General features: G+C 43.6%; 1 protein-coding gene across 1 annotated transcript in view; it reads right to left on the bottom strand.

The window, feature by feature from the left end:
• The window catches only part of LOC104252629 (alpha-2-macroglobulin), a 41,448-nt gene that overhangs the window by 13,537 nt on the left and 7,317 nt on the right, over positions 1-20,594 (bottom strand). The window contains exons 4-21 of the mRNA XM_059816279.1: positions 20,156-20,208; positions 19,443-19,463; positions 16,362-16,530; positions 14,330-14,414; positions 13,485-13,608; positions 12,648-12,762; positions 12,414-12,523; positions 11,371-11,532; positions 10,866-11,093; positions 9,117-9,180; positions 7,754-7,896; positions 7,241-7,390; positions 6,848-7,018; positions 6,176-6,275; positions 4,530-4,656; positions 4,015-4,243; positions 2,771-2,897; positions 2,057-2,178 (exon numbers count right to left, since the gene is read on the bottom strand). Coding sequence (XP_059672262.1) covers positions 2,057-2,178; positions 2,771-2,897; positions 4,015-4,243; positions 4,530-4,656; positions 6,176-6,275; positions 6,848-7,018; positions 7,241-7,390; positions 7,754-7,896; positions 9,117-9,180; positions 10,866-11,093; positions 11,371-11,532; positions 12,414-12,523; positions 12,648-12,762; positions 13,485-13,608; positions 14,330-14,414; positions 16,362-16,530; positions 19,443-19,463; positions 20,156-20,208 — 2,300 coding nt within the window. The remainder of the gene's footprint in view (positions 1-2,056; positions 2,179-2,770; positions 2,898-4,014; positions 4,244-4,529; positions 4,657-6,175; positions 6,276-6,847; positions 7,019-7,240; positions 7,391-7,753; positions 7,897-9,116; positions 9,181-10,865; positions 11,094-11,370; positions 11,533-12,413; positions 12,524-12,647; positions 12,763-13,484; positions 13,609-14,329; positions 14,415-16,361; positions 16,531-19,442; positions 19,464-20,155; positions 20,209-20,594) is intronic.

Here is a 20,594-nt window from a genome sequence, read left to right as displayed (position 1 = left end):
GCAAAATTTAAATACATGCCACAGTCAACTGGTGATTGTATCCCTCTGTTTCAAAACCTTCTAGCCTAATTTTTGAAGTCAGCAAAGAAGCCCTGTTTTCTGTTGAGCTGGTAGAAAACGTTCTGTGTAAAACTCAGGAATCAAATATTTATTAGAAAACATATTTTGTCAGAGTTTATTTCAGTGAGATCTTTGCATCGATTTTTTTTAACCTCCAAACAGGAGAGTTCCCATTGCTTCATTACTGGTTCCCAACTTTTGCCAGCTGAAAATTTTATCCAGCATGTAAACAATGGTATTACCTTCACTTTCTCACACAGTTAAAATACATTGTCTCTCATTCTTCAGTATGAAAAGACAGAAAGATTAAAAGAGTAGGGGGGAAAAAAAAAAGCTTTTAGGATAAACTATGAGAGAGCTGAATGCTTCTGCTTGAAAAGGCACCTTCTTGTTTGTTTCAGTATGTCATTCTGAAATGCAACTAAATGAGACATCCATTGTTTTGTTCGATTTTGAACATTTCAACAGGAAATTAAAACATACAAACTGTAACCATTTGAAAGATTTTCCTTTCCAGTTGAGAAATTCCTGAGTGAGAAAACATTCTGTTTCCCAACTAGCTCTTGGCAAGGCTTGGTTTCCCAAGGGGCAAGAGGCCGCCCCAGGGGCTCTGGCACTACCCCTTCTCTCTCCCCAGGACAGGGAATATCGACATCCATGTGCTTGGGACAACGCAGCTCCACCCCAAGCAAGTTACACTGTATCCACCCCTGCTAATTAATTGTTCAGCCTTGGATGCTAATCTCTGATTCTATCCAGTCAGGGCTTGTTGTAGATTAATTACCTCATTACAATAACAGGATAAGACCAGCAATCTCTCAGACACCCCGACAGAAGTAATTTTAATGCTCATTCAGTTATTTTCACTCCCCCGCCATCTGGGACAAAAGACACTACAGTTCTGATCTTCCAGTATCTTCAAAGAACAAAATAAATACTCTTTTTCCTGAAGGCATATATGAAATTAGGAAGTTTTCCTGAAATGTTAAACAGTTACTTGTGCCCTGATACACGAAATGCATTGTGCAATGAAATTCATTTGTAAATAAGTGAAATTAAAAAAAAAAAAAAAAAGAAGCTTAACAGGTAGGATTGTTGTTGCATCGTTACATTCAGGCTAGCAAGACATTTTCTGAAGTTACATATTACATGAATCCTAGCTCTGCCTTACTGAAAATTGGAATGTCTGCAATGTAAGGAGGAGTTGCAATATTACATATTACTCCTGACTTAATTTTGTTAAATACAATTATTTCTCCTGTCATGCATAGGATTGACAATATTATGACATGTCATATTAGATAGATTTCCCTATACAACAGGCTAGTACTCTTTGTTTGCTATTAATATCACAGGGAGTCTTATACTGTGGATTAATTTTATGACTTGCTATTTATCATGGGAAAAGCTGTGGTTTTATCATTGCAAAACACTGCTTAAGAAAGCAATGTACAAAAGAATGCAAAAAAAAAGTTAGTTCATACTGTTTTGAACATTCTTAAAAGTGTAATAAAAACATTTCAAAACAATGATGGTAGTTTTCTTTGGAAATATTTGTAGATTGTGGTGACTGTTCCATATTCCAGAGTACTGGCCGCGTGCTGGAGGAGATGCATGAGGTTTCTGCCAAGCCCTCCATTTACAACCTATCCCTGTGATTTATTACAGGTAAAACCAAAGAGTTCTCATTTATCTCCCAGATGATGTGTGTAGGACAAACCTGCCATTATTGCCTGCTTTATTATTTCTGTCCCACTACGTAATGTAATACCCTGCTTTTACTATAAGATGGCAACATTGTGAGTTATGAGCTCTGTTGGCCTGTGTGAGATTTATCAATGCTTCTTTTATAAAAGCATGCAGAATAAGAGTCACACAGGCCATTATTGCTGCTATGATGGCTAAAACAGAAAACCTTTATCGTACAGCAACTGTTGCTGTGGAGCACGAAATTCTTATTACTTTTCTGTGCCACCAAACTCAGCAGCCCACATACCTCCACCAGCAGCTGTCTGATGACCGTGTCCTTCCGCCCTTTCTCAGGGGTCTCCACGATGGCGTTCCCACAGGGCTGCTGGTTCTGCAGGGCTTCAGTGCTCACCGAGAACTCCACCTGCCCTGGAGGAAACAGGGGTCAGCCAGCCCTGCCGAGCAGAGCCAGGGAAATGGGGGTCTCTGTTTGTGCTGGGCACTCTCTGGTGTGTTACAGAGAAGCTTTTCCAAGAGGAGAACTAAACTCAAGACAGTGTTTGATCTTGATCCAGCTGCAGCCTTCCAGGCCACCTCCTTCGTGATGGCCACCTGAGCAAGAAGAGTAGTGGAGGGGCAGGTCTTGTAAATCAAACAGTCTTGTTCTGGGAGGCTTCAGAGAAAGCAAGCTTTGATTAAAATATTTCAGAGTCAGCCACATTAAGCTAAGACATTCTCAACTCCACAACAGGAATGTCTGAGCACTTTGCATGCATTAAGGGAATTTGTTATTTCCACTCAAATGTTAAGAAAACAATGGCCCACAACACTTAAATAGTTTGTTTAGGACCTGGAAACTGCATCCCAGCATAGTGTCTCAACCTCAGGGTTGGACTTTTCACTTCTGGCGTAGACAAGATCCTTCCAGACAGGTTTGCAGTCACCTAGCTCCTCTCACCAAAGATCTGATGTCATCCACAGATATCCGATCCCAGTATTTTCTTGTTGTCTGGCCTCTTACCTAGAGATCTTGGTGTTACTGCCCAAGCAACAGTTTTCCTTTCATTCATGCAGATGCAGTAGGATTCTTCCTGCTTCTCTACTGGTGTAGCCAGGAAATGAGTAGATTCAGCCAGAGACACGCTGACCTGCCGGTTGTACAGAGTGGCCTCATGAAGGTTGGAATTACAGAGAAGCTGGGGTTACTGGAGACAGTGGAGTACATGGGAATGGGTAGTGGAGCTGGTTATACTGTGGGACTGACAATCTTAGGGATATTGCAGAGCGAGAACTGGGGGATAAAGTGGGAAAAGACTGAGATGTGTACAATTGCAAGAGATTGGGGAGGTAAGTGTAGAGAACAGGATGTGTATCTTTGGAAAGGAAATCCATTCTGGAAAAGAAATTGATTCTGGGATAAAGGAGAGCATGGACCGGTTGCGTGAGTAAAGGCAAAGCAATGACTACAAATGTAGAATTAAAGACACCCCTCATGATTAGTCAGGTGGAGAGGTAAAACACTAGCAGTGGGAAAGCTAGTAAGGGAACAAGGGAGAGTGGAATAAGGAACCTGAAAACAGCAAACAAAACAGGGAAGACAGGGAAATAAATGCGAGAGCATTGGAACAGCTGGATCAGTGCCCCTCCTTGTTTCAGCTTCATTCCTTTTAGAATAAAAATCTGTATTTATAAAAAACTGAGCAAAGGTGATTGAGATTTTGTTCGAATCACCTTGCAAATTCTCTCTTGTCTTTTTTGTTGGTGAAAGAATGTAGGTAAGAGTAGTGAAACTATATAGCTCTGCTCAGTGTCTCAGGGGCAGATGCAATAAATCACAGGAAGTCTGCATATTCCAGCAAATCTGGCGTGATACTTTGCGAGATGTCTGTATGAGATGAGACTAAAGGCTGAACACAGGTATCCACCCTGGTGAACCTGGAGTTTCCACGTGAGTATGTAATGACGTTGTAGTCTGTGGATAACCCAAGTTTCATATTTCTATAGGACAATGACATAAATCTGTGATGACAAGGCCGGGGGCCTCAGCAGCAGAACTTTAGGTTCTGAATCAAATGCAGCTTTCGGAACTTTATCGGAAAAAACATATTCCCCCTTCATTAAATACACCAAGAATTCCTACATACGTGCACCTAAATGAAATTACAGTCAGAGATCAGTCATCTGGCTTGTGAAATCATGTCTTAAGTGGCCCATTGTAGCCTTCCCTAAGCTGTCAGACTGAGCAACATTGTGAATGTCTCTTACCCTGATGCAGGCGGACAGGTAGTTGAAAACGGTGGCTTTCAGCGTGAAGGACTCACCACGCACCACAGAGTAGGGCATGGTGAGCTCTACGAAGAAGGGCTGGAAGGCCCTGAGGGACACTGTCGGGGACAGGCCAAAGCCCGAGTCTACCGAAGTGCAGAACGCATTGGCTTTCCACTCGGTGATGGTGTCAGGGATGGTCACATCTAGATCAGCATTTCCCTCAGAGCTGGTGAGGGACAAAGAACAAGATTTCAGTTATATTCTGGTGATCATCTATGTTTTTCTCAGCCTACTGAACAACACCTGCTGACAGCAAACTCTTGACCAGTTGCGGTATGGGCACTGGCTTTTGCATGTCCTCCCAAAGCATCCTATACTTACTGACCTTGAACAAACCCCCCTGTCTACTAAAAATACCCCTCTCACTGAAATACTGATACTTCCATTGAGGTTTAAATATCTTCCGAGGTTTTGCCCCAGTGACCACACTCTACATTCCCATAAACACCTACTTCACTGAAACTATGTCCCAGATCCATGTCTCAGGGAAGTACTTCCGGACGGTCTCTGCAGGATTGCCAGCAACCATATGTTCTGTCATTTCATAGTCCAAATCTTCAAGCAGATTCATTGCAGTGACTAGGAAATTTGTACAAGGACAGGAAGAAAGGAAAAGGCATGTCAAACTCCCTTCTAAATCAGGAGGATACTTTCCTTCCAGGTAGCGGTTATCCTTAGCTAAAATTTTAAAATTGAAAGAACAACTTTGAAACCTTGGCCACTGGAAACAAATATATTTCTCTGCTGTCATTTCAATATTTCATTTTTCCTAATGTTGCTGCTATTCTTACAGAGATTGGATGGGGTTGAGCATTCTTCCCCCACTGCCAGCAAACCCAGCAGTGCCAAAAGAGCAATGGATAATGATTTTATTGAGGGTACATTTCTATTGCAATACAGAGTCAAATGTGGAAATTACTGCCTCCAGATATTACAGTTGCACATAGTTTATTAAATTTAGTTGAAGATTTCATTGTGTTTATACATGACCAGAAACAGAAGCCACACTTAGCCCTCCTCTCCTGCATCTAAGAAACTTTTGAGATGAATATGGGTCTTTATATCTCTGGCCGTTAGCAAATAAATGGTTCCGGAACAGGGAGACGCTTTCTCATAGTGTTGTGCCTTATAAAAGGCTTTCCATCAGCCTTAGAAGACTTTACATCTTCTCAAAGCAGCCAGCTGTCTCAGGCCATGCTCTGAAGATGAATCATAGAATGGTTTGAGTTGGAAGGAATCTTAAAGATCATCTAGTTCCACACCCCCTGCCATGGGCAGGGATGCCTTCCACTAGACCAGGTTTTGAAATCCTACATTTCACAACCAAAGATCTGATCTGTTCTGAATAGAAGGCTAGAAGTTATCACCTGACCAAAAGCTATTATTTTTTAATAGGAGCTGGGATACTGCATCAGAAAAGCCAGCAACTGGAAGTGAGAGTGTTTTATATAGCCTTTCTAATCTCAGAACTATTCAGAAAAAAAAAAGTAATATCATTGTTCTATCTTCACAGTCACTGAAGCTGCAGAGAAGTGACATGACCTACCCAGCCTCTTATAGTCACATGAGGGGGAGAGCTGGGAACAGAACTAAATTTCTCAGCCCCCAGTGATCAAGTATCTACCCAGGGAGTTGTACCCCTTCTCATTTATCTTGGCCCACTTTTGGCCTAATTGTTCCTCTAGTTATTGCTAGAATGTGACTACCTAGAAGTAAAGACTCCTTTTTTAGATTTCCATAGATGGACTCAGATCTGATGGAAAAAAGCCACTACGTTGTGCTGGCACAGTCTGTCCAATGTAGGCAGACTGTCTTAGTGCCTACAGGATCCCTGCTATAGGGGCTGGCATGGGAGTCACCGAGCACACACAGTTCTAGCCAGGCACATCTGTCTAGCTCTGGATAAGCAGGCAGAGGGGTATCAGTTTCATATTTCAGGACGGAGGCCAGAAGATCCTGAATTAGGTCAGTATTATCTGACAAGAGAATCTGGTCTGCCTGGTGTAATTAATATTCAAAGAAGTAGAGGGAAGGAAAGAAGCAGGGTGGTAAATTTTAGGTAGTTGTATGGGAGGTAAAATGAAGCACGTATTCTTACTAGAACTACTGTAACTCCTTTCCATCATGTGTCCTGGGTAATGCTGGCAGATTTCAGGCTTATGGATCTTGCTGCTAGTGAAGACTTTTAAGCCTAATTCCTATTGAACAAAGAGAAAGAAGGGCAAAAAAGATGCAAACACAGTTTTGAAAATAAACTATTTTTAGTATGTCAAGAATAGATGTACTTATGTCTGGTATCAAACAGAATAACAAAGGCTTGTGTATAAGTGCCAGATAGACTGGCTCAACCCAGACGTTAAGGCTTTATGACATTACACTCATCCTAAGGCTAAATCTTGGCGTGATCAGATGGAAAGCTAAGGCCACAGGTCTACCTTGGGGACATCCACCTGGGTGAAAATGACATGTGTGAAAAGCATTAGTTTGAGGCTACCCAAAAAGTGTTGTGCCGGACTCTCTAGATGGGTATAAGTGTGTTTGTGGGTTATCCCAGCAATGAGGAGACCTTCAAAGTTCTAATGGTTCAGAGAAGCATGCAGGTACCAATGATGGGCTACACAGATGCAGGGCCTGGGCCTGGTTATTGTCTTGCATACTAAAGTCAGCAAGCTCAAAGCACAGTTCACCAAAAAGCCCTTCAGGACAGGGGAGGAGAGGAGACTGTATTTCAAAAAGAAATAACAAATGAAAACAAAAGGCTGGAACTTACTTTGAGAATGTCATAGGCATCACCTTCGCCGTCAGGAGAAATGGGTATGTAGACAAATCCATTTAATAACATGTTGTCAAGTGACACACAAGGGTTTACGTTGTCTTCTTCCAAGTAGTAGTCCTTGAAGCTGTAACCCCGGATTTCCTTCAGTGGGAGAAGATCATACACCTGGGGAAATGCAAACAACCAGGGAAAAGTGTGGCAGGTCAGCACTTACAGGGACACAGACACTACTTAACACTCCTTTGATAAAAGCCAGCTTCTAAAAAAACAAGTGTAGTGAATGCAGCTATAAAAATACGTGGCCCCATGTCCCTAGTGGAGTTAATTGCAGTTGAAGAACTGGTTCATTCTTGTACTTGCTCATTACCAGAAATAACCAAGACTTACAGAGCTGGGAGAGAGCTCATCTTCAGGCTTCATGAGGAGAACGCTCTTGTCCACAGCACGGAGGGCACACAGGGACCTTGGTGAGCTATGGAGTTGCAGGCGTGTGTTGGAGGCAGGAAGACCTTCCTTGGGTACAAAACTCAGTCTGACCTGCAACCCCAAAAGGAAGTTAAAGCAGCCACTTTTCCAGGCGCTGTTACATGCTATTATATTGAAGCATCTAGCTCTGTGAACTGAGCTCTGCTAGTGCCTTGCAGTTCTTCTAATATATATTCAGCTTTGACCAATGTAATTAATAATAGCCAGTGATTCTCTGTCTTATTCTGTCTTGCTCTACTTCTTATAGTTATGACTTTGTAATTTATTCTGGAGTTTCAGTCACTAATCCTCAGTCAACATCTGGTCAGACCATTTCATGAACACATTGTGAATTCTGCCTCCATTCTGGAACCGATAACTGAGCTACTGGCCAGGACACAAACGTGGGTTGCATAAATCCTGACTTATACTCACTTTGTTGGGGAGGCAACTTTCAACCTGGAAATCTGCTGAACTGGCGATGACTTCCCCACTGGGTGAAGTGGTATACACAAGCATCCGTGCCAGGGGAGCAATTGCTGCTTCAACAGGGAAGGTCAACTGAAATGTCCCATGAGCTAACAGAGAAAAAAGGCTAAGCAACATACAAGAAGTTCCAGTACATGCATTTGCCTTCCCCAGATAAAAAAGTCAAGTTCATTCATGCTGAACATTTTTTGTAAACAGGGGCAGGAATACATGACTGAAGCCTATGGCTGTTGCTGAAGGCACCTGCATTCAAACAGTGATCATGTAACAGCTAAATAAGATGGTGGGCGTCAACATGCCTTCTATATTCTCCCCAGTTAACATCTGGCATAATTTCCTGATGTTCCCAACCCCTTTCATCCTCAAATTCCAAGGTCTTCTGCAGTCTACAAAAAATAGATGAGGGAAAAAACATAGAAATAAGGGACTCTTGTAATGGGTGGCAGCAGTCAAGGTTGCAGAGTGGTTGAAAGAATAACTTTGCCAAGTTATTGCTAAGCAAGCATTTAGCTGGAACACCAAGCTGTCCCTCCAACCACAGTGGAAAATGCCCCTCTATGTTGAAAGACTCTTCCTAGCTGGGCCTGAGCTTCATGTCACAATCTGGACAAAGGTGATGGAACATCTCTTGTTATGAGCCAGGGTGTTAGTTTAGTCACTACTACTAGTGAGGATGTAGAACTTTCTATGAATATGTAGCATGCAAGATCTTTTGCTTCCATATAGTCTTTATATCCACTGCAGTGCAACTCCTCATAGACTTCTAAAATGTCTCCCTGGTCTCATTGTTGAAAGACTTTTAAAGATGCATCATAGCAGCCTCAGTTACTGAAATGTGTAATCCTTGGACATTTATATGAATAAAATTAAATGTATGGGTTAGAATATAGGTATGTGTGTGTTTGCATGCTTATAAGGGAGAAACAACACCAAAAATGAAGGAAAGTGAGAGAGAAAGGAGATATGTTCTTCTTCCTGCTCACTGTACGTGTGAGTCTTACAACACTAGTAAGCATCCACAATCTGAATAGGGTAGAGTGGTCAGCAGAAAGTGTTGGTTTGAGGAAAAAATGACCAAAACATTATGCAAATTCTTTGTTGAGTTTTCTAAAATTTTCTGGTCAAAAAAATAGCACCTGACAGAACTCAGAGAAAACAAAACTAACCCAAGCCACTTCATTTAAGAAGATTTAATTTTGAAAAGGCATTTCAAGTCAAACATTAAATGTTCAAATTGAAATAATTTCTCTACATCCCCCGTGCTCCCAAATTATCATCAGAAATGCTAAAAATGCATAGTTCTGCTCACCATCTCCAGGATTCACAGTCAGATCATGGGTGTCTGCTAATATAATACCTCCCTTGGCCATCACCTGTGTGACAGAGAAGCCTTCCTGTAATTGTTGATCCAGTGTTGAAGGGAAGGAGAATGAATGTTCACTGGGTTAACTGCAGAGTGTGAGTATGAACAGCACTGCCAACTGTGAGCAAAACCAAGCAGATACTAAGCAAGTGCCAGACTGGAATTTACTGTGTCTTTGGAGACAGAAATATTCAATCCTAGGAGGACCAATGTTTCCTCATTGGTCAGACCTGGCTTTCCTTTTGTACATATTGTATATATAGATCAGGCTCAAATGCACTTTGCCTCTGAGCACACATAAGTTTGGGGGTCACATGCACATTTCTAACAATTTGGAACAGACTGATGATCAAAGTTCTCCTCACTCCACTCTCAGTTGCATTGTTAAACAGTCTGGAGAAAATTTTAATTAGTTTATCTTTATAACTCACACAGAGTTGGAATAGAAGAGCACAGGCTGTAAATAAGAAGAGCTTGAATAAGGTACCTGAAGTCAGGCAGTAAGCAACAGCCTGAATGCTAGCTGTAATTTCCTCATTTCTAGAAGTAGTTTCCTTTTTCACAACCAAAAACGCCTTTTAAACAATTACTTTCCATGTAGGAGATATATTCCAGAGCACCATATTTCAATTTCAAGATGTGGGATCCACACCTACAGAAATGTAAGTTCCCTCACTGTTTGGTTACCTGCTGTATGTATATAATTAAGACCAGCTTTCCCAGTCTACTGGGATAAACAGGAATCTTGTGCTTCAATTTATTGTTAGCAGTCTTGAAAATAAGCACATGGACATCTCTACCACAGGTTTCTATTCTCTTTTTTGTAATCTCAGTCTAAGTCTTCCCAATGTTCTGTACAATCCATGAGAACAGGAGTGTCTATTCCACTGATTTATTCTAGCTCTCCAAGGCTACTCTCATCTCTTCTGCTAGTGTGACTAAATGGGAAAACCAGAAAAACAAATTTAGGGGAAAAGAAGTTCTATTTGAAGATTCATTTGATTCTTCCTGTTCTCCCAAGCGAAACTGGTAGATCATTGTTCACTCACAGTTGAATTAGTCTCTCTTCTCTGCCCCTCCAAATGAATCAATTCATGGTTCTCAATACCAGCATGTTATAGTCTGTTCCAGTTACTGTGGTATCCCAAACTTTCCATCATTGCCTGATATACGACCTACGCGCTAAGCTTATTGGGCTTTTCTGGTGCTGAATTAGAGGTGTTGCTTTAGTTTCAGTGGTCAGATGACTACCAAAGGACAAAACTGAGTAGGAGACCGCTTTTCTCCTCATCTTTCATCTTCTTGTTGTAGGATGCTGGTTTCCAAGCTCTGACCATATAGGAACCAGAATTTGGAATGGGGGAAAATGGGAATGGACTGTTATGAAATGAAAGTCTTGGATGGCTGCACCCAAGACAATGCTCTTTTCATCAACATTTCGTCTCTCTTCTATTCTTAATAAAACATGTACACCCTATCCATGTCTGCAGACATAAGACAGCATGAGAAATGTTACAGAAGTGTGTTTAAATCCCACTGCCACAAGGCCACACTTTCAGTTTCAAACTCTCTCTATCATTACTGGCTAAGGACTGACCATATAGCAGTGCTGTGGTTGCTCGTCATGGAAGGTAGCTATATGTGCCACAGTGCTCTGTGTGGCCATAGATCAAAGTAACCACAAATAATTCTTACCAAATAGTAAATGACAATTTTCTTCTGCTCTCCTATGGCCTCTGGTGTGAAGATATAGTGCACCTGGATCTCCGTGGGGGAGCCACAACTTAATGTCTCAGGCTTTGGCTCAATTTTGAGGAAACTCTTACTGGGGGAGTAAAACCGACTTATTCTACGCATGGCATGCTCATATGAAGGTGTGATCCAGTCGCTGTCATAACAGTTCAGTTCAGGTTTATGATCAGCCTGATAAAGAAGAATAAAAAGTTCACAGCTGACCAAAACCAGGTAACAAGTCACATGAAAGTCCACAGAAAAACTTTGGGTATCGTCTATATTTCCCACTCTTAGAAGAAGGTAGAGAACATGCACAAGAGACACAGAGAAGAGCGGTGACCTGCCAAGAAACTTGCTTTATCTTCTGATTGGCAGAAAGACTGATAACCCACAGATAGATATTTCCCCTGCTGATCAGAAAGACAGAGGCTTACCCCAGGCCCTCTGCCCTGCCTCTGCCACTCACTTGGATTTCCAGGGAGGCTTGTGTGAAGGTGGTAGTGTCTATGGAAAACCAGGATTGTCCCTGCTCGTCTGTAGTGTAATTCCCTTTGTATCTGTCTCCATCCACAGAAATCATGACGGTTTCATTGGCAATTGGAGCATCAGTGCCGTCTACCAGCTTCACCTATCAGAGAAAAAACAAACTTCAGGTTTTAGACTAGAAACAGAAAACAATTCTCAAATCTTAAAGCCTCTTCTCCCTTTTTCTCCTTGCCAGGCAGGATGTTTCTTACAGAGAAGAACAAAAGACGTGAATGTGGAAATACACGGGGTGAGTCCTGAGTTGTCTGAGGCAGCAACTGAGAAAATTCTCAGCTAAACAATCTGATCGGCCCAGGGAAATTATCTGTCAGAGCCCTAAGTTCCTCAGTAGGTTTTAATTCCGCTGGCCGGCCTCACCTGGGACCTCCACCACTTATCATCTGCCTCTTGGTTGAGGAACTCTAAGTTCAGGCTTGTGCCTTGCCCCAGTCCTTGACTAAAGCTACCTTGGAGGTAGACCTACACCCAACTCTTTCTCCTGCTGTTCCCATCCAGTTAACTGGACTTCCTTCACTGAATCAGCCATGACTCCGTCACCTCACATTGTCTGGTGATTGCTGGACTGTTGGTGGAACCTGTTACTGTCACCACCCCTGCTCTGCTCAGTCTGGTTGGGTAGTGTGGGACTGTGCCCTTGTTGATGAAGTCACTACGCCTACCTGTGTTGTGCTCACCCTTTGCACCTGGATAACGTTCCCTTGTGGAATAGCCCACACTTGCTGCTCCCTGATGTTTTTCTCATGTGTCAGAGCAACGGGCCTTCTATTCCGTACCGGGCTGACTGCCAGGAGGTTCAGGGCCACGTGTCTGTTAGAGTGCCCCAACTGACAGTAACTCATCTGTCTATGCAAAGGCAGAGGAAGGTGGACCATTCCATCTGCACACTGCTATTCCATCTGATGGGATTGTGCACTTGTGAGTTTGCTGTTCCATTCATTGTCTAGGGTCTCAGAAGTTCCCTACCCTCCCAAAGAGTGGGATCCCTGGTCTGTACTGAGAATCCAGCAGGTCAAAGCTGATTTTGCTCATGATGGATGTGATTCCACAGGAGCCTGTTCCAGTCATCTCTATTCCTGAGAGAGAGCAGAGTAAAGAGGGATTATTAATGAATGGCAGCATTTCTGGACATGTCATTCCACTTCCCTCATCTTTGCCAGGCCCTCCTGTTATGGCCTGCCATCACTTTGCCATACATACCTGTGCCATCTTCTGTGATCTTGCCTTGTACCTCAATGCTCATCTCATATCCCCGGCGCTGGAGCTGAAATATCTTTGTCCTTACTACCTCAGAAACACACCCACGAGCATCTGCCTAAGCAGGGAATTGGAGAGAAGATTGGAATTCTGTGAACAAATTTGCTGCCTTGTGGGACAGGAATAGATACCCCAAACCCAAAATGCGTAACTTCTGTCGTGAAATCCCAGCCTTATGTTCCAGGGCTGTCTCCAAGACCAGAACTTGTTTGCAGCCTGTTTCCTAGTGTTTCATCCACACATTTTCTGTGTGCTGTGAGGTACTTGACACTCAGTTCTCCAAGGCATGCACTGGTTTCCTTGTTAACTCCCTCCTACCTTAGTTCTCTTTTTCTTCCTGTTTCTTCTGCTGCCTTCACTCTTTTCCTTGTTGCCCTTTCTCCTGTGTTTGACCCATATACGATACCACCTTCTTGTTTTCTCCTCATCTTCTTTGCTCTTTGCTCCCTGCCAGTCCCTCCCACAGTTACAAAATTCTTTCACAGATCCTTTTCTCGGTTTGGGGATCAATAACAGGGACCTCACAGCTGCTCACTGGAGATTCGTCACTAGTTTCAATGCGGTCAGGATTTCAACTATGGTGTTTTCTTCATCATTCTGTTTCAAGTTTAATGAGCCACCTCTTAAGAGTGCCTTCCTCAGAGAACATCTGCTTTTCCCTGGAAAGAGTGCTATCTCTGATGTCCTACTATCATCCAATAGTCACAGATTTGGCCTCCTTTAGACAACATTGCCCATTACCCATAAGAAAGACCTCTGCATTTTAATCTTGGGACTCACCTGCCTAGTGAATTCTTCACACACAGCCTCTGCTTCTTTTCCATAACAATTTGAAGCAGAATGGGAAAATTTCCGGCACACTTGGACATTCACCAAACCAGGAACAGGTTTCCCATAGGTGTATCTATAATCACAAAGGGTTAAACAATATATTAGATGATGAGACAATCAGTCAGAGGGTCACACTCCGACACATGTCCTTAAAGACCTCTGTGGATGACTTCCTAATATTTCTTCTTAAAGCCTGACTAATCTGATATTTTAATCATTTTAGTGGTTACGTTTCCATCATTTCCATGGTGAGATTCTTCCATCATCCATTAGAATCTGTTCAAGGTGGGACGTCTCTGCAGTAAAAGATTGTCTGTAGAAAATTATTTGAGCCCGGCGTATCCTTGTATCACAAACTCCTGAGCGTTCAATGAAGAAGTAGAAAGCCAACCAGGGGCTCAGGAGGAGCAATTTATAAGTTAAAAGTGAGAACACTTGGTTTGCAGCACTTGTTTAAGTGCTGTCTGATCTGACATCTCTGAGTATTTGAGGGTTCAGGATTGGCAGAGAAGCTCTAACTGAAGAAATGTAAAGACAGAAAGAGAAAATGTACAGTAAACTGGGAGGAGAGAGCTGCAGATTGGTTTGGCATTATCTTTTAAGGAACATAGAGAAGACCCTTCACTTTGACTGTTCAGGCCAAGTAGTAGGCTCAGGTTTGATAGGGTGGAACAAGCCTGCACTAGATATCTGGGAAAAGTACAAAAAGCCCTCCCCAGCTCTTCTTTTGGTCCTCAGCAGAAAGGAGGAGTGAAGGATGAGTGAGAGAGATTTATTCCAGCTCTGTGACTCACAGACCGCAGACGGACACTGGAAGCTCCATGTCCTTAATAGTGATCATCTTGGGCAGCTTCACCAGGACCTCGTACTTGGGCAGCACTAGATGGGAGAGAGAAAGTCTGATATGAGAACAGTGAAGGAGAGCTGTGTACTACACAGCAACCCACAGAGCCAGGATCATCTTAATACAAACCATCACCTCTCTGTGGTCTGCAGTACAGCTCTGCTACACCTTCCCTAGGTTTTCTCAGCCTTCACCACTGTTTTGGGTTTAAACGGAATTTAAGGAGGGTTGTAGCCCTTACCTTCCCTCATTTGCAGCACATGCTCATGTGATCCCATTGGCACCAGAGAGCTGTGCAGATCCCTTACATATGCCCATTCAGAAGGACACACTGGCCCTGTGTGCTGTGTTCCATGTTTCACAGCACATAATTTGCAACTAAGACTTGGAGTAGCACATTCACCACCTGTGCCATTTACCACATTGAAACAGCTCAAATCATTGATTCTCTCTGTCCTTTTCTTACTGTTCTGGAGATCCCAAGCTGCTGTTAGGCTCACTGATATGTAGCATATGAAACTGTCCTGCATGTCCAGATAGTTCTAGGGAATCTAGGCACAGACTTTTAGGTCTATATTTTCAAGTGGAAGAGGCAGCAACAAGGCCTGATACAAAGGATGGTAAGTAAAAGGCATATTTTGCTCCTGACTATTAAGTTACATCCTTCTTCCCATATTGCATCCTGCAACCCTAAGCCCCCAACTATTCAAGCCCAGGACTGGACTGAAGCATGCAGTGGCCTGCTTCCAGGCAGTGCACCTGAGGGTTTTTTCACGGTGCAAGGAAATAAGAGCTGGGAGGGTGCACACCCAGACCCAGAAACTGGAAAGCAACCCTGGGTTATACAGTTTAGACATAAATTTGCCTCTAGGATGGGAGGCAAAGCTCAGTGTTTCAAGCCCAGGGCACGTTTCCTCAAAAGGCCATAAGGGAATTAGCAACAGGGGAGATTCATGGGAATAAGACTAAAGAACAAATAAAAGAAAAATGAGTTTAGTGTGAGGTTAAGAAAGGGACATACATCTGTGATTTTGAGGGGCATTCAGAATGATCTTTGTGGGAGGAGGCACAGTCCGTCTGTCCCCATGGCAGGCTGAAGCCTATAACCTGATTTCTGTTCAAATTATTCACCATGTCCATACCAGCCACCGTGTCTGACTGAACCAAATAAGCCAGCTCCCACAGACTCCAGTGACAGTCTTCTTTTGGTCTGCACCCTGGGTATTCCAGAAACAGTAGGTTCTGAGCAATGCACTGGGTCATTTGGGCTCCATGTACAGCCGGCGGGAGCCTGGGAGTGCAGAGCAGAGGCCAAGCAGCCTCCTCAGATGCACACAGCCTAGCCAGAGTACACATCTACAAAGATCTGAGGAGTTTTATTACAGAACTGGAGGTTAGAGTGCTCCCTGGGGCAGCACATTTCTCCTTACTCAGTCTCTACTACCAGACTGTTTGCATCTGCTTGTAACATTTGTGGAGTGTTCTTCTTCAAACTGAAGTTTCCTACCAAATGTATTTTCTAAGCTTTTGCAGAAACAAGGAAGAAGAGGAAAAAGAGAGAGGACTACAAGTGGAGAAATGGAACTGATACAGATGATGAGAGAGGCAAAATAGGGTCACCAAAATACTGTCATCTCTTACTCTCTGTCTAGTGCTACTTGCAACAAGCTGCTGGACTGAAAAGCAACTAAAACAAAGTCAGCTGAAATTGGTGCCGCAAGCCACGTGCAGGAAGCTTGTCAGACCCTGTACTCCCAAGAGCACTGGAAGCAAATACAAGCTCAGGCAGGTTGCAGGGATGCCATAAAGTGAGCAACCACCTCTGACACTCAGCACCTTCTGGGTCAGCCCCTCTGAACCCCGTTGCCTATGTATTCAGTCCCTCCCTTCTCCATGCCATTCCCAGGAAAACCCAAATCAAGAGGTCACCGTAAAAGGCATTGCTGTCAGCCCCGCTTGCAGCCCACACCTCCTCTCCTTACCGTATTCCTCCACGCTGAAGGAGTGCTCCACATGGGACGAGAAGCTCTTCTGCACGACTATTTTGTAGGAGCCTTGGATGGGGTCCGAGGTGAGGGGGAAGGAGAGCTGCGTAAGGCCAGTCTCTAGTTCCACCCCTTGCCATTGGTACACACGGTTCCTCTGGGGATCCTGCATGTGAGGATAACTCAAGGTCACGAGAGAGCACAGGAGGCTCCCAGGGATGGAGCAATGGATTGCCCAGTACCTACACATCCCCACTGGGAAATGCCTAGCTGTCATTATTCAATAATCTGTGAGGATCTGTGAGCACTTAGGTGTCAATTCTGCATAACTAGCATACAAGAAAGCTTTTGAACCCTGGAGGTCCTGTGTTGTCTCCCCCTCAGCTCTACCCGCATGCTTACGAAGGATGGGGCCAGGAAGCTGGGAAAGACAGGCTGGCAAGGTAGCAAGACAAAGAGATGGATAGCAGGAGTAAGCGGAGCACAGAGAGAAAGGAGGGAAATTTCAGTCTCCTTCACTTGCTATACAGCCTGCTAAAAGTGTTTTTTCCATGACTGAAATAGAGACTGTCTGAGTACCAGTGCATAATCTGCTGAGGAATGAGACCCCTGATCCATCTGTGGGACTGAGAAACGTCCATGTGTAAGACTCCAAAGCTTGTGGTGGGGTGGGGGAGTGGGGACAGGAACAGAGGAAAGTATATCCCACATAAGTGCATCCAGTTGAGAGCTCTCCCTTCTTGTCTCTCCCCGCTCCTAATGCTGGAGCTGAAATCTCATCACCACTACAGCTGAGTATTGCTCATTACGAACTGTCTGTCAGTAGGCTGTGCTCCAAATTCATCAGCTCAGCCCCAAATTTCTTGTAGAAGTCACTGAACCAATGCAGTGGTGCTGCATAGATTGAGGCACCCTTTCCAGGCTCCTCAGCAGGATGGTTAATGTTTATAGTCTTTCGTTTTCTGCCTGCTCTTTGCATTGTACCTTGGCTGTCACCAAAAGTCTATTTACTCTAGATAGGTATGTGACTCAAGGTATGTGACTGTGTGCATTTACTTCACTGAGATTTTATCTCAGGGCTTAGGGGAAAGGGGATGTGAATGACATCCCCCAGTTGGAGGTCACTGGTCATGGGGCAGAAAAGGGGGCCTTCTTCCCAAGAATCACCCCAGGAGGAAGGCACAGTCAGTAAACCGCATCCCACGGCTCTGACCAAATCCTCTTCATCGTCACGTTTCAACCCTGCTGAAAAGCTCACCACTTATTGTGAGGGACACCATCATGCTTCCGTGGAAGAGGAATTCAAGAAAACGTTTATGGCTGGGCTTGTGAACTTGTTGCCATTTCTGTGATGTATTCATAGGGAAGGCCTGAAAGTCAGTTTGTTTTACTTTCCTCAGAAAGGGGTTTTTTTACATGACAGAAGCAATAGGTCAGGATAATAGTTCAGGAATAATAGGCTTATACTAACTTCTGCCTTTGCGGATGACTACGATCAATTAGTGACATTAAGGGTATGGACTGATGAAGATTTATTTCCTTAACACTGTTAACTTTAAGCTGTCACTTTTCTTCACTCCTGCCACCGTTTCCTTTGGGCCAGTCCAAATTTTGTGCAAGCATGTGGTAAACTGCACTGGCAGATCTGATCTGACTGAAAAAAATACCCTAGAGAAAAATGGTGAATTTGCTGCCAGGTGAGTTTCCCACTCTACAAGACAACCTTGTAGACATCTGTGAAAGCCAAACAAAGGGCAGTGCTGGACTGAGAAGGAGCATTGAGGAAGGGAGAGATGATGGTGAGGATGGAGGACAAGGTCTACGTAAGCTGGCTTAAACAGCACGGACAAACACCATGCCTCACAGGCTAGAGCTGAAAACACAGGATGGCCATCCTAGTGATTTAAAATTGAAGCCTTTCATGGTAGTGACACAAAAAAAGGTTATGAAATTATTCAGCTTGTTAGGCAAAGGCGTATTTCTGGAGGCAGTGGATAGGATTTATTTCTTCTTGCTCCTTTCATGAACTTCCCGTACTCAGTCAAGTATCATCTCATTGAAAGGGAAGGGACCTGTTCTACAACCCCATGGGAGAGCCTTAGCAGAAGGTAGTTCTGAGATGCTCTCCCCCACCTGCTAATCCCACACCACACACTCTTTTACTCTTCTTTCTCCAGATGTTCACAGACCATCAGTGGCCCACCAGCTCTGCAGCTCTGTTCTGGAAGTTTGCTGAGGGGAAGAGAGCGTGACAGCACTCTGATAGGAGGGTAGAAAAGAGGAGCATAGCCTGTTTCTGGCCCACCTTCTGCCTCCCCTGTTGTGACAACACCCCCAGTTCTAGAGAGAAACAGTGCAGAACGGAGACAGCAACCCCAAGCAGCGAGGAGCAAAGGCAGGACTGACTACATGGGACCCATAATCACGCAACCCAACCTAAGATTTGTGCAGACTAATTGCAGCACTGTTTGTGCTGCTGTCGTGGCTTCAGGGTCCATCACTGGGCCCTTCCCATCAGTTTTCCACTAGAAGATGTTCCAGATAATAATTGTAAATTGTGGTTTCTCAGCTGAAAAAGTGAGTACTGGAATCATTGACAGAAATGATGTTATCTTTTGTCTGTCACTGAAGTTCAACTGTTTAAAAAAAAAAAGACAAAAAGGGTGTGCTTGGGAAGACAGGGGATGTCTACTTACATAATTGTGTTTCTTTAGTTTTGCAAGTTTGTTTAACACAGTTCTGTGTTTTCAACCACACTTGGCAGACAGAAAACCTTAGTTCTGCTCAGGAAGAGGAATAAGCCATTCTGATATGACCTCTAGGCAAGTGTAATTCTGTTCACAGCATGGCTTGCACTGATTAATTGTTTTGTTCCTACAGCGCATTCCCCAATCAAAGAACTGTTGTCGGAACTTATTTTGATGCCAAACTACTCAGCCTTCTTTTACACAAAGGAAAAAGGTCATGGGCAGATTTTTTTTTTCCCTTGCACCTCAGCTTGAAAACACCACTGCTGGGACTATTACCTCTGTGCCTGCACATTCTGCTGAAATAATAGACATGTAGTTATCCACTCACCTGAACATAGACAAATGGAAACTGTGGGGAAAGAACAGAGGAAAATCAGTGTTAGAAATTAGTCCCATATGGATGGCAGTAATTTCCAGATTTGGACTGAAGGGCAGAAGAACAACCTTCTTAGAAGTCCTTTGGGTCTTCCTTTTCTGTACTTGCTCTATTTCATTAGTTCTTGATGGTTAAGGGAACCTCTTCTGTAATATTTTACAGCCCCAACTTTTTGTCTTTCCACAATATGAAGATGTGATGAAGTAAGAATTTTCAAAGTAACTGATTGCCAAATAAGCTAAAAGGTGGACTTACACCCCTGACCAGTTCCTCAAAATCAGTTCCTTGTCATTCTGCTCTCTCTGCCTCTAAGCATGTGGTTGCACCCACTGCCAGAAACATCTGCAGATCTGTCACTTTCAATGGAAGCTTGTCCCACCCATGTTTTCAGTAATGAGATCCCTGCCTACATGCTTAGCCACATACATTCCTTTACAAATCTGCTTTTAAACACCTATGTGCCTTTGAAAAAGGGGCTATGTTTCTCAGTCAATAGAGGCAAGTGGAGTGCATCCCAGGACAGGGTATGGAATGGGTCAAGGATGGTGTGAGTAAGAAAGGATCATATGCTTTAAAGGCCGCCTTCAGTGGTTCTGGATGATGTCAGTAATGGTGTTAATTGGGAATTAAGCCTCCTGGTTAACAACAAAGAATTATGGCTCTACCTTCTCATTCAGCGGGTAGAAGTCTTTGTCCAGAGAGACGATCCGAAACAGAACTGAAGGGTGTAACGGAAAAGAAGGAAATTCCACTGTTAAATTTGTAGCCATTACCAGGAAATGTCAGTGTTTCAATAATTTATAACTCAGATTCATTCCACGGATCAACAGGCTCTGAACTGAGATCTGTAAGTTATGGAAGCAATTACTTCAGGCTCTTTCTCTTGCAGATGGTGAGGGACAGATAAATTTAGAAGGATGATCAGGCCTTGGCTGAACTGAATTGTCCCTTGGGAGTGCCTGTCCTGCTTTGTGATTCAGGTGCGGCCAAGGGAGACTATGCTTTGAAGTCATCCCAGATTCGTGCCTCTAGTTGAGTGGAATGAATCTGAGCCTGTGCCTACACCTGGCTGAGATGTTGTACCTGGAGGATGGAGAACAGGAA

Source organism: Gavia stellata, chromosome 4 (assembly GCF_030936135.1).
Source record: "Gavia stellata isolate bGavSte3 chromosome 4, bGavSte3.hap2, whole genome shotgun sequence".
Classification (NCBI taxonomy): Eukaryota; Metazoa; Chordata; class Aves; order Gaviiformes; family Gaviidae; genus Gavia; species Gavia stellata.
The sequence above is the reverse complement of the archived record's forward strand: the minus strand, read 5'-3'. Positions and strand labels throughout refer to the sequence as shown.